We start from the raw sequence: 14,123 nt of genomic DNA, 5'->3' as shown, positions 1-14,123 counted from the left end.
CAGGCATTCCCAAGAGTGCCCCGCCTCCAGGGTTCTTCTCTACAGAGGCCTCAGCAATCCCCTCCCTTGCCTCCTGGAGCCTCTGGAGCATCTAAGCTATCCTTGGGTTCCTTGGCCTCAAACTATATGTCATTAGAACTTCAATTGCTGATTGCATACTAGATCCTGGAAATAGTAGCTGTCCTAGGTCCTAGCCTGAGACCTCCCATACCCAGCTGTTCCTATGTCTTGGGTCATAAAAGCAACATCCCAGCAATAATTTCAGCATGGCCACCAAGGCCTTTCTGCTACATAATAGAGCTGGACCCTCTGGCACATCCCATCTGCAGCAGGGGGTGGCCTTCCCTGTCCTCAGTCCCTTACCAGATGCCCTGGTGCACTCCTCTCCCAGACCCCTCAAAGCCACTTGCCATCAGCTGGGTAAACAGCAAAGGAAGTTCTCACACTTTACAGATAGAATAACCACGATGACACCTGCTAGTGCTCCTGCTAGTGCTGCTTTTTTATACCTTAACCAGGATGTCCCCAAAGAATAGTAGGACCCAAGGGTCAGCACAACTGGCCAAATTTTCAGACAGACATTTTAGCACCGGGCACCCTGGCCAACAACTGACCCATGTATATATATATTTTTACTTTTGAGCCAGGTAGCCTGTTTTGGGGTAAAGAACTCTGGGAATCTCTTGTCCCACAGATACTCAAACCATAAATCAAGATCACACATATCTCACTACTTACTAAAGCCATAAAACAAGACTTCACCAAGGTACTCCTCTCATTCAGAGTTCCAGATCTTATTAAGCATGACCAAGATACACGTTATACTTCTCGAAATACCCAGTTCTGGGCCCTCGAACAGGTATTGAACAGAATTCTCTCCTCCCCACCAGCTCAAGCTAGAGACCTCGTAATGACTTACTTAAACAAGGTCAAATTCGATTAAATGCAACATGGCACGTGTCAGCCATCCGTCAAACATTGGAGGTGAATTGTAGTAACGTGTCTAGTTTTTGATGTTTGCTGACAGTTTTAAGCCTCATCTCTCCTCTTCCCATCATACCCCACGTCTGGGCAAGTAATAGAATCTAAATTATTTTTCCTTTGTGCAGGGGGCTGGGAGCAGGGGGTTGTGCAAACCACACGGTGGAATCATCGGTCTGGTCCTACACACAACCACCATAAAAAACCAAGTCAGTATTCTTTCTCTGCTCTCTCAAGCTATTTCGGAACTGTGTGGGAGCCACCCTGATCTCCCCGGAAAGTTCTCATTATATGATCAACCTTTTCATACCTTCTCAGGGTGTGTGTGGTATGATCTTCTGGACATCTGAACCACATTTTCTGCACCAGGTGTCCACAGTGGCAATCCCGACACTATGAAGTCTAAATAATCCAATTATTTAGGTGTTCTTTCTCTCAATTATGTAGTATATAAAAACCAAAAAAGAATTAATGTTCTGTAGTTTTCAGTGTCCCTGACTTACAGTGGCTTGACTTACAATTTTTTAACTTCATGATGATGTGAAAGCAACACGCATTTACTAGAACCTATCTCGAATTTTGAAGTTTTGATTTTTCCTGGGTGAGTGATATGCAGTATGACACCGGTGATGCTGGGCAGCTGCACCGAGCCACGGTTCCCAGTCAGCCATGCCATCACGAGAGACATCACAACAGGGATGGGGCCTGCAGAGCCACAGGCCAGTTTGACCCCAGCTCTGCCTTCAGCTAGCCGTGTGATCCAAGTCACTGTTTAATTGTTCCAAGAATTCACCTATAAATTGGGATTCACTTTCAGGGGTTTGTTAGGAGGAGAGAATGAGATGTATCTAGAACACAGAGTAGGTAGCCAACAGGTGTCAGGTCTGGGATAGGGAAGTGGGGGTCATCGAGGTTAAGTCTGATTCCTGGTTGAGAAGACAGGGGCCGGCTGAAGACCAGGAGACTGGCCAGAGCTTGTGGGACATCCGCAGTCTGGGCCTGGCATTGAGGAGGGAAGGGCTCAGCCCTGCACCACGCCCCTCTCCCTCCAAGCACATCAGTGCCCCTGGGTCCGCCAGACACGGGCCCCAGACCTAGGGACTGTGGCAAAGCCCCACCTCCTACCCTCAGTCCCAAACATGGAGCAAACAGATACGGAGGCATCTTCCAGTGCACTTTAATCAAAATTCCATCATCAGAAGAGTTCTTGTAGCATACAATGTTAGGATGGGCATGTCAACTTGGTCCTACAAATGGAATTTCCACATATTTGCACTTCAAACATGTATGAAAAATAAAATATATAATATTTAGCTTTATAAATTTCCCCACTTCATCACTTTGTCCTTAAAATAAATTACTACCTCTGTCCAATAAATTAAGCAACCTGGAGTCACGAAGCAAGTATCAGCCAAATGACTCCCATTTCCTGAAAAAGTTCTGGGGGAAATACTTGAGACAGTCAAATGCTTACAGGAATCAACATGAATTAAAGCTAGCACATTCCTCACAGTGGGGACGAGACATTAAAAATGGAAGGCTGCTAATGGCTGTTCTTCTCTGTTGGGAAAAAATAAATCCCCCCTGACCATACCGAATGGTTGTGGAAGCTGCAGCTGAACTTTTGGCACCGGTGGAGAAAAGAGGCTTTTCAAAGAAGCCATTCCCAGCGATGATTCCATCAAAGCATCGGTCTGAGGGAGAGGTGACAGAGGGGAGGGACAGCTGCCACAGCCCTTCTCCAGAACTCGCTTCTGCGTTCCTGCTCCCAGCCCCCTCTGGAGGCCCAGACGCCCCCTCCATCCTGGAGAAGGCAGGGCATTGTCCGGGCAGCCTGCCCTCCTCCTTGAGCTGAAGAGTTCCTCACAGCCTAGTAAAGAACACTAAGAGAAAGGCCCTTCTGTGGGTGGCAGGGGCTGCTTTGCCACGTGCTCAGGGGACAGCAGGGTATACTCTATACACAGGGGACACAGATATTCTAGTAGGAGAGCCGCACAGCCTTTAAAGGGGACAGACAAAAAGGGTACACGAGACATGGAGCATCCAAGAGGGCGGACAAGGCTGCGGTGTGCTAGCAATGACAGGGGCTCTGCAAGGAGCCTCAAGGGCCTTCAGCCCCCCCACCCCCAGCAGGAAGTCAGAGATCTCCCCACCTGCAAGCTCAGGGCTGCTTCCCCCTCAAAACAACATAATCTTGGTAAGGAACAAAGAATCCAGTGACAAGGGCCGCTACAGAACCTCGGCCTTCGAGATTCCCTGGGAATGAGCTTTGGGGGCCCCAGCCCATTCTGGCAGGGGCTTTGTACACAGTTTAACTGGGGGAGGAGGTGGCCTTGCACTTCTGACAGGAACAGCCCGGCCCTGGCCTAGACAGAGCCGGAGGCAGCTACAAGTCAAGGAGACGCTCCTCACAGGTCTCCACGGGCCACTTAGAAGCCCCTCCAAACACATCGACGTTGTTGTCCACCCAGGGTATGATGTTGCCGGGCATGTTCGTGGAGCAGTTGGCAATGTTGATAATTTCTTGTGCACGGAGGACGCGGTCCCATATGTTGAACTGGCTGAGCTCCCCCACGAATGCCTGCGTGGCATCGAACCTGCCCCCAACGGTGTCCTGGGGAGGGGAGAACAGAACCCCATCAGCACAGGTTCAAAAAGCGGACAGGTCTGCGAATTCTCCTGGACTGTGAATGGCCTCTGGGAAGAGATGCCAACTTGGGAGGGAGAAGGGGAGACTGGGGCATTTTCCCGACTCCCTCCAACTCTGGCTACACCTCAGGAGCCCTGATTGCTTCACATCCTGGGGCTCCTCGACACGGTGCTCCTGGCTGGAGTGGAAAGACATTTTGTCCAAACTCCCAAAGCTAGCACTAGCTCCCGGTCTCCAGACTCCCAGTCTCTCCCAGGGAAGTGAGGGGAAGAAAGGGCCCTCAGCAAACCTCAAGCACAGGCTGAAACATCAACTCTTACCTGCCCAGGAGCAGACAAGCAATGTACATTTCCCTTCTCCCACCGGGTGAGTTTCTGGAGGGCAGCTTCTGAAATCACCTTCCCACCCCCATCTCCCCCAGGGTGCTGAGCACCCACAGGCATACCCTGAGTCCCCTAAAACACTGAGCCAGCAGTTCCTGGAAGATGCCCTATCTATCCGTCTTTGGCATCCTGAATGGATGTTGTGCCTGACAGAGGCTTAACGTCTGGAAAGAACCTAAAGTCACTCCACGACAGCATGACCCCAGGGACACTCCTGTTCACCTGGGTTGGACTCCATTCTGGAATCTTTCCGAACCCACCACACCAACCTCAGGCCATAAGACAGCACGGGGCGAGCCGGCACTGTCCCGCCTCAGGGGCTGGGTCGGGCAGGCAGACAACTGACTAGGGGGCCCGGGGGCAACCTTCAAGTGTAGTCTTGTGCCGCTCGGCTGGCAGCATGCTCCCGTCTTGCCCCCCTGCACTCACCTGTTCCTGCCCGAGGATCAGCACACCCCCTGGCTTGATGGGGTGCCAGGGGGCCAGGTTCTCCCCAGTGCCGAGTTTCTCCCCATCCTGGAACGCCTCCCACATGCCATCCCGCGTTGTCCAGGTGATACAGATATGGTGCCACTTGCCATCACTGACAAACAGGGGCAGCTGCGCAACCTGCGGACAGCAACGTGCAGGTGAGGCACCCCCCCAGGGTTTCCAGAAGTCTGACCTGCAGACAGACTGTTGGTCCTACTGCTCCCATCTTGCAGGGTCCCTGCTGGTCTCCCCTTCTCTGCTTTTTGGGTGACACGGCCAACTCCACCCTTCAGAAAGCCTTGGGGAGGGGACACTGTGTGACACAGACACCTCAGAGGAAAAGGGTACGTAGCCTGGGTACAGGCCCCTGACCCCAGGGTGGCCCAGCTTTCAAGGGGACACCTCTGGTCCGGGTTCTGCTGAGGGTCCAGGATGCTGTCCAGACTGAACAGATGTGAGGTGAAGGGCAAACCCCCCTCCCCGCTGTGCTGAGTCTGAATGCCTCGGCCAGAGGGCCTGAAGGGAAGTCAGGGTCCTACTGGGCCAGCCTCTTTGGAAACAGTCCGAACAGCTATCTACACTCTAGACAGAGGCTCACGATTATCCATCACAACACTTGCAGACTCTGTGTGTGTGTGTGCGCGCGCCTGCACTCCTGTGCAGAAAAAAAAAAAAAAAAAGGCCTACAGTTATGTGGGAGGGTGTGCTAGGGGTGCACACAGGGATCCCCATATGGAACAGAAGGAAGGGCACTTCTGACCCGCGTCATCCGCCCGCAGTCCCGTGAGCACTACAGCCCAGCCCAACCAGGTGCCATCCTGTTGTTACTGCCGGTATCCTAGCAACCCGCTGCTTCCTCCCAGGAATTGGCTGTTTATGTGCCACCTAACCCAAGAGGAAAACAAGGTTCTGGCCCTGCTGTGTCCAAGGGCGTTATTTAGAACAATTAATCCCTGGCTCAGGGACATGGTCATCACTAGAAGGAGCCCAGTGAGGAGATTCCACGGCATCTCCCACTTCAACTCCATCCAAGATGGTTCAGTAACGCCAGAGTAAGGGGCCAGGGCAGAGGAAGCAGGGAGCTGGAGCAGCCATTCCAGCAAGGCTCAGCTCCAGCAAGGACGTCAGGACACATTTTCTTTGGCTATGCCAAGTCTGACTTCAGAATAGAAGTTTAAGTGGGGCTCCTGGAGGTCCTGCAGATGCCCAGAGCGGAGGTCTTGAGAAGACCACGCTCTCGAATGCTGAAACCAGCCAGTCTATTAAAAAGGGATATTTACTCTGGAAAAAGCAAGGCTATAGAGATAGGAAACAGATCAGTGGTTCTCATGGGCTGGGGTAGGGGGTAGGAGCCGACCACAAAGGGGAATGAGATTTGGTTGGGAGGCAATAAGGGAGAAATGAAACATTTCCATATTTTAATTGTGGAAATCACACAAGTGCATGCATTTTCAAAACTGGTTGGACTGTTTACTCAAAGTTTTACTGTAACTTGTACCCCAGTAGACCACCCCAAAAAGATACACTGAAAAAATTTCCTACACAGAGGGACACACACAGACCTCTTCCCCTAACCAGTATGGCCCTGGGGAATAGTCCTGAGTGACTGGCCCAAGGGCCTGTGACCATTCAGGCTGGCCCAAGAGACCCCAGCTCTATTCCTCCCACGGCACCTGACCTGGACCCTGTGCCGCTTCCAGGCCAGACTCACAGTTTGGATCTCCACCAGCCATGGCCACCTGCCCCTGCCACCTACCCAGCCAGCTGGCCACAGTGGGACTGAGTTGGTGCAGAGCTGTCCCCCCTGTGAGGAGGACAGCCCTGCAGCCAGCTGTCAGAAGCCACACAGGCTGACCATTGCTGCTGTGATGGGGGCATCCAAGCAGGCCTCACCTTGTCGTTGATGAGCAGCTCAATGGGGTTGTTGCCCCACTCTATCAGCACGATCTCGTTGGCCTGCCCCGGCACCGCGTAAGAGAACGGTGTGCCGATGCCCGGCAAGGCGCTGGATCGTAGCCACAGGCAGATAGTGAAGGCGTACAGTTCAGGCAGTGTTTTCTTGATCTTGCCATACAGGTAGTTTGTGCGCAGGGGGAGGGACACTTTGAACGCGTCGGGAGACTTGAACGCACTGTTGCCTGGGGGGTGGAGAAGAGAGGCCATGGTGTGTTCACCTACTCCCCGCCAGCACAGCCCAGAGCCACAGCTCACCTGGACCCCAAATTTCCCCAGGTCAGTCCCTCAAGCAACAGAGCACCTGCTACTGGGGAGCCACGGTGCAAAGTGCTACCAGCCCGGAAGTAAACAAGACTGGCCTTGCTCTTGAAAGCCTGAAGAAGCGGGTAAGGACAAGTTGAATTTAATTTTCTAGTTAAGCCAGAAAACCCTTCTTGAGCCCTTTCCTTAAAATCCTAGCCCCTTTAGCTCCTTCAGCAAGGGCGGGGTTGGAGCCCTGCCGGACTTGGGCTTAGAGGCAAAAAGTCCTTAACACGGACCTAGACACCTGATTGATAAGATACTCGTCAAGCCAGTAAGTCCCTGTCACTTCTCACCCTGAAGAATCACTGCCCCCCGAGTCCACATGGGCGCCTGGACACTACAGCTTAACTCAGAAGTGGCTTTTTGGACTAAATCTCTCACATGAACCACTTTGCTCATGATTTGCCTTTTCCTCCTCAAGAGAAGATTGTGTCTGTTGATGATTTCCTGTGGTTTGGAGACAGTCAGAGACAGAGAAGTACAGAGGTGCCTGTCCGCTGAGGTGAGCACCCACAGCCAGAGCCTTGAGCCCTTGGGGCCTGCCTGGGACGGAAGAGAAGCCCCTGACTGTCCTCATGTAAATGGTGCTTCCAAAATCTTTGAATGCCACTAGTACGCTTAACTGGGTCTAAGTAATTTCTAATAGTTCTGACTTAAGCTCCAAATTAACAATAAAAATAAACATACAGAAGGCAAGTCCCCGTCTCGAGTTATCACAGATTCCGAGGTTTGCCAGGTACCACCCAGTTCTGTGAGTGGTCACGGCAGCAACTTCCCTCTCAGCTGGGGACCAGATGCTTCTGGTGAAGGAGCCTGAACACCCTTTGCTCATTCAACAAGTATTTATTAGGCATCCACAAGGGGCCGGAGGGACTCCATCACCATGAGAAACATGCAGGCTCTCTGGACCCAGAACCAATGGAACCAGACAGGCCTGTGTCTCATGTGAGTATATAAATCAGTCCCTTCTAAGGAACAGAGGCCACAACGGATGACCCTTTCTCCACTGTGATCCCCCAGACTCATTTGCTTTTGTAGTCAGGAACATGTGAGAGAAGCTCTCTGGTGCCAAGGAAGACCTGCACAGAAAAGCAACAAGGCCCAGCATCACCCTTTCAACCTCTGGAACAGGCAGCAGAGAAAGACTAGCCTCTGGGCCTTATGGGTGCTATTTACTTGAATCTGCTGCTTGTGGACTCTTATCCGGTCCATCCTGAGCTCCCCGTCAGAGTCACTGAATACCTAGCGAGGGCTGGGAAGGCTTGGTCACCTGGGGAAGACGAGGGGGGCCACGCTGGGTACAGGTGGAAGCAAAACTGAGACTAGGAAGCCCCGTCCCCAATTCTGTGGATTGTGCAGTTAAGGCACTGAGGTTTGGAGAAGCGAGGGGACTCAACCACAGGTCACACAGCTAATGAAGGACAGAGTAGGGAGCAGAAGCCCCTCTCTCAACTACATGCAGCCACTAGTTCTTAATCTGCAAATGGCCATGTTCTTCACGAAGGCATGATTAGCTAATAAAGAGAAATGGCTTCTATCCTTGCAGGTGGGCAGGCCTGCTGATTTAATAAGGCTCAGTGTCGGTAATATCATTAGCTAGGTGACAACAGATAGGTTTAATTAGACCTGGGAGAGCCAAGGGGCAGAGGAGGGGCCCACACCGGAAAGCTGGTGCCCTCTATTTATATCAAACAGCTTGGAGGTTTAGAGGAAACTTCGTTAAAACCAATTAGGGCATTAAAAGGCCTGACCGATAAGTCAGAGGCAGCAGGTGGCAGACAAGTGAAAATGGGGGGCAGCTGGGGCCAAAGAGAGACAGGTTCTGTCTTCTCAGTGGAAACGTTTACTTCAACTCCAAGGTGGGCTGTCCCTGGCTGGCTGGCCCGGAACCTGGAGGCTCCTGCAGATGAGCAGATCCCACGACAGAGAAAACGAGCATCCGTGGGCTCAGGCAGCGCAAGCCTCTGCGTGGAGCGTCAGATGCTCACCCCTGGGCTTTCAGGAGCCTCCGGCCCAGTGGGGCTGGAGCCCACACGCCACTCCAGGCTGCAGCCTCTGGGCATCTTGTCTTCTGGGGTCACCACCAAGTTCAACCCCAGCTCTGCAACCTGCTGGGCCCATGAATGCATGAATCACTTGGTTCTCTGACTCAGTCCCTCATCTATAACTAATACCTACCTCACATAGTGGTTGCAAGGGTTACGGAAGACACGGAATGTGGAAGTCGCAGCCCGGTGTCTGGCTCTGAACAAGCCCATAACGGGCAGGAGATGATGGACCGAGGGCCAGAGTTCCCAAAGCCCCCTACTTTGCATATGCCTGAGGTCCATCTCCTCTGAGCTCAGCAGGATGTTTTGAGGAACAGAATGTATCTTCCACCCTTGATTTATTTGGGGCACTGGGACTTTATATATTCCTTTATTCTCACCACAAATAGGACAGATAGAAACTCAGAAGACAAATTTATCGGCAGATGATCACTTTCCTCAAAGATTCATTCCAGAGCTGGGTGGAGCACACAGAAGGATTCTAGAGTTCTCGTGGTGGGTCAGTACCAGGTCCTGGGGGCTTTACAAGAAGGTCAATCAGGGGCCCTGCCCTGTAGAGCTCAGTGCTAGCTAGAACATGAACCTCCTTTCTATGCCAGATGAGCTCTGAGGGCTTCCAATAAAACCTAGGTACCGAGAGTGTGGATGCTGGAATCTGGCTGGGCATGGGAGGGATAGTCATACAGAGCCAGCTGCCGGATGGTCAAAGCCATGTTGCCACTGCTGCTCACCAGCCGGTGGCCCAGGTCCCACTCAGTCCCCTCTCCCCAAATGATGCACCTCTGGCCGAAAGTTCAGGGTATTTTTCTCATCTGTGTAATGGGTATAAGTCAAGTCCTCTCTCACAGGGGTGATGTGCTCAGCACACGCTAACACGGCACGCTTCTGTTAACCTACATCCTTGGAGCAATTCAGCCACTGAGCCAGGCAAGGTATACAGCCAGCAAGGTCTCTGGTGGAGCTCTCTTTTTGTTCTACAGCTACCCCCTTCAAGATATTAAGTGACTGTGGTGTGCCTGCATGTTGCCAGGCTCCACTGTGGGTGAGTCTGGGGAAAGGGAAGGCAAGCCACCCTCACCTTGGACCTGATGCTGCCTTCCTGTCCTCCAGTTGGCAAGAAAGGCTGCAGCTGCAGCTGCTCTGCCTTCAGGGAAGGCTCTTGAGACCTAAGGAATTTTCTGAGGTCACCCTGAGGTGAGGCAGAGAGGAAATTCTTTCAGAAACTCAAGAATCCAAGTCTAACAGGCAAGTCACCCACCCCTTTCGGAGAAGGATAAGGAAGAAGGAAAGCAGGAAAGTGTTGAAGGAGACCTGTGACTTCTGGGGAGCTGCTGTAATAAAATGGAACAGACACACCATCCCCTTGATCATCTGGCCCTCCCTTGCCAGAGTCACTAAAGGCACAGCTGGACCTTCTCCTGTCAGTTCATGAAATCGAGTAATGAGAAACTGTCTTTGACAGGCTGGTGCCTCTGAGAAGATTGCAATTTCATATCCCCTATCAGCAAACTTACACTTCACTCCCAGGCCACTAGGTAGTTTGGGGGTTGATAATGCAGTCGGAATTACGTAGGGCCCTCGATTCCTTTCCTTCCTGTCCCCCATGGGAGAAACTCACACACCCCAGTGTGAGCAGAGAGGAAGAGACTCAGAATCCACTGAAGGTCTGGTTAGGAAGTGACTGAAATGTCCACATGGCAGAAGGACAGAGTTGGGCTGTTTGCCCACGCTGGTCCTGAGGGCACTGGCTTTCCCACGGATAACAGGGGGCGGGAAAGGGGGGGCTCTTTCCTGAGAGGACCATCCTCAATCACGCTACTGTTTGCTCAAACAGCTGCGAGCTACCTCCATGCAGGGTCCGTCACTGCAGACACCCTGGGGTCACCGTCTGAGATGGAAAGCAGGCTGCTCCCAGCAGCAACAGGCCCCTTCAGTCTCCACCAGGTCAGAAGATGTATGAACAAGGCCGTCAAGCTGGGCAACTGTCAGGCAGAAACCCTACACCCCTGCACACCACGGGAGATGCCTCAAGTTGAAAAAGCAACACTTCGTTTGAGAAACAGAGAAGGGAAAGTGGAGACCTGCTGGGATGGTAGAGAATGCTGCGGCTTTTTGCACGTAGGACAGGTAGGTTCAGAGATGACCCAAGAGCAGCCTCAGAGCCAACCCCAGCAAACAGGAGCAGAGCCCGGTGCTAACAGTCAGCAAGCAGGGGTCACGACTCTCTCAAGGGTCCTAGTGGCCTGTCTGTAAATGGGTGGCTGTGGGGCCAGCCCCCCTCTGCCTGCTCTGCCTTACTGAGCCCGGCTTCCCTTACACTGCAGCCAAACACCAAGGCAATGGGGTGGGGGTGGGGGCTGAGAGGGAAGTCAGCCAGAGGGCGACAGAGAAGCTAGTCAAGAACTCACCTCGCTCCAGCTCAGTCACCCTCTGCAGCAGAGCATTCAGGGCATTCTCTGTCTTCTGCCTGTGAGCAGAGGTCTCATTGTGGAGCAGGGACTTCTCGTCCTCCAGCTCTGCCACCTTGCGCAGCAGCTGCCTCTCCAGCTCCCCCAGTCGCCGCTGGAGCACCTCTCGAAAGTCGCTGGGCAGCACTGCATTGGACACATTCACTCGGAGCTGGTGCTTTTAGATGGGGAGAGGGACATATGAGGGAGAAGTATTAAGGCCATTTAAAAAGAAATTGTGAAATGTAGCTCTAAAAGCCCAACCACACAGGGAGAAGCTTCCAAAACAGGAGTATTAAATCGTGCCAATGGCACTAAGGGGAGCACTTCACGGACGCTTTTTTCTTTTTTGTATGGAAAGGATTTCAAAGTCAAACAAGAATTACCTTGCTGCAATCTTTGAAACTTACGAATTCCATTTTCCTCTCTCAGAAAGCTATTTTCCTTCTCTTGCTAAAAACTCAAAATTTTAATCACTATCTATCATCCTTGAGTAAAGATCACAACACAGTGAAGATTTAAAAAAAAAAAAAAAAGTTAACCAAATGGTACTAAAGCAGATGAGCCTTCATCTAGAAGTGGAAACAGCCCCCAAGTCCCAATATGGCACAAAGGTGAATAATTATGCTTGCAGAGATGTTACTGGAAAATGAGAGACCTAAAATGTGACAGTTCTGAATTCCAGGAATTTTTGCTTTGAATGCTGTTGCTAAATCCTCATTTCCTATGCCTTCTCCTCCTCTACCATCATGCTGGCTCTGGAGGCAGTCTGCCACTGGCTAGCCATGAATCCTTGGCAAGCTATGTACCCCCTTTCTAAGCATTCCAAATTGTAAAATGCAGCTAAGAGGATCTGCCTCAAAGGACTGTTGGAAGGGTTAAAATTAGATAATACGCCTGGTATATATTTAGTCAACTAGAAACGTTAGCTGCTATTAATCATACCGAATCAAGGGATACACAGATGCTGGAAATACTGTATTTAGCCATCATGCCACAGGAAAGCCTCAAATAATTTTGCAATAATTACCACCTGTAATTGAAACCTAGTTCTGCTAATGAGCATTCTGGTAAACGTTTTTTAACAGAAACACTCCACACTTCTTAAATAGGGTTCAAAGGGAAAGATGGAAGTTAAATGAGGATTTCTCTTGAAAGTTCCAAACTGCATACACCTTCCAAGAGAGAAACGTAAGAAGGTCCCTTCCCCCAAAACGGCCTGGAAGGGCACCTTAGAACGGGCGCAATTCGCGGGCAGAGCATCTTTGAAGTTAAAACCAGGTTTCCTCCGAGGCGCCAACCGGCGTGTGGCCCAGGACCCGCCCGCGCTCGCCTCCCCGCCGCGACCCTGGGGTCTCCGCCCGCTCCGGTCCAGCCCGGCCTGATTTAGAAAAGGAAACGCGGGACGCCCGGGACAGCTGACCGCACTCGGCAGCCGCAAGTCACCCGGCACAGCCTCTGCGAGCGCGTGCGGCCCCGGGGGTCTCGGACATTTAGAGAGAAGAGGCCGTCCCGGTCCGCTCAACGGGATCCCGGGAAGTGACTGGCCACAAGGCGGACAGTCCCGGTGCGGGGCGGGGGGTGGGGGTGGGGGGTGTTAACCCTTTCCTTTAGGCAAGAAGCGTGGTGGGGGTGGGGGGTGGGGGAGTGGGATGCGAGCCCCGCAGGTAAGTTCGCGAACCCGAGAGAGAACCAACCCCCACCCCCGACCCCAAGCCCAGCTTGCTGTGTCCCGTACTGTCTGGCTGGCAGAACCACGCGCCCCACCACTGCCCCGCGCCTCGGATCTTTCCCACCCTTCAGGATCACCCCCCACCCAGCCCCGCGCTCAGGCTACCTCGAGGCTCTCCAGGCGGTCCTTGAGGGTCTGCAGCGAGCGGCTGAGCTGCTCCACGACGTGGCCGGGGTCCCGCGGCAGATCGCCCATAGTGTCCTTGCCTGTGGCTGCCGGGCCCTGCGCCTTGCCCCCTGCCAGCCCCTCGCAACGCGCCAGCTTGCCCGTGAGCTCGCGGATGGCCTCGCGCTGCGCGCCCAGAGTCTCCTTCTGCTGCACGACGGTCTCGCGCAGCTGCAGCACCGCGGCCCGCAGCTCCTCCTCGGGGCTCAGCGCGCCGCCCTGCATGGGCATCGCGGGCAACGGGCAGCCGGCGCGCGCCGCCTCCGGGGGCAGCGCCGTGCACACGAAGCGGCTGCCGGGCGCCGGGCCGTCTTGGGCGCCGGCGGCCACGACGAGCGCCAAGCCGGCGGCCAGCAGCGCTAGCATCCCGTCGCCGCAGCGCTCACTCCAGCATCAGCAGGCGGGCGGGCGCCGTCGGGGCGCGCGGCGGAGGCGCCTCCGCTGCGGGCTGAGGCCCTGCGCGTCGCTCGAGGGCAGCTTGAGCGCGGGAGCTAAGGGAACCGCCTGCCTCCCGCAGCCCGCTGTCTCCGCTCCGCGTACGGTTCTGGTCCGACCGGGTCCGCGCGCCCTTTCTTAAGCTGGGGGTGGGGGGGGCCGGCGCGTGGGGCGCAGCGCCGCGAGCTCTGATTGGCCCGGCTGGGCGCGCGTCAGCGAGGGGGCGGGGCGGGGGCGCCTCCTCTCGGCGGGCGGGCGGGCGCGTGTGTGGGCTCGAGGCGGGGGCGCTAGCGCGGGGTCCCGGGGCTCTCAAAAAGGGAGGACTGAGGTAAAAAAAAAAAAAAAGAAAGAAAGAAAGAAAGAAAAAAGAAAAAAAAGAAAAGGAAAGGGGAAAAAAGAAGCCGCCCCGGGTGCCTTCGCGAGCCTTGGCCGCGTGTCCAGGAGCCCCTCAGACCCACCCGAGGATGTGGGCGTCGGGGGCTGAAGAGAAGCCGGCAACTTCCCCCGGGCGGCTTCGGAGCTTCCGGCTCGGCGCGACGCCTCGCTCTGCGG

The 14,123-nt window shown here is 53.8% G+C and overlaps 1 protein-coding gene across 1 annotated transcript; it reads right to left on the bottom strand.

The window, feature by feature from the left end:
- Positions 1-2,134: 2,134 nt before the first annotated feature.
- Positions 2,135-13,700, bottom strand: NPTX2 (neuronal pentraxin 2). Its single transcript, XM_059415919.1, has 5 exons — positions 13,077-13,700; positions 11,201-11,417; positions 6,379-6,623; positions 4,444-4,623; positions 2,135-3,595 (listed from the first exon to the last, which is right to left on the bottom strand). The coding sequence occupies exons 1-5, from the start codon at positions 13,500-13,502 to the stop codon at positions 3,368-3,370; spliced, it is 1,296 nt and encodes a 431-aa protein (XP_059271902.1). The 5' UTR covers positions 13,503-13,700; the 3' UTR covers positions 2,135-3,367.
- Between the last annotated feature and the right edge of the window lie 423 nt (positions 13,701-14,123).

Source organism: Mustela nigripes, chromosome 11 (genome assembly GCF_022355385.1).
Source record: "Mustela nigripes isolate SB6536 chromosome 11, MUSNIG.SB6536, whole genome shotgun sequence".
NCBI lineage: Eukaryota > Metazoa > Chordata > Mammalia > Carnivora > Mustelidae > Mustela > Mustela nigripes.
This window is presented reverse-complemented; position numbering and strand designations above follow the sequence as displayed.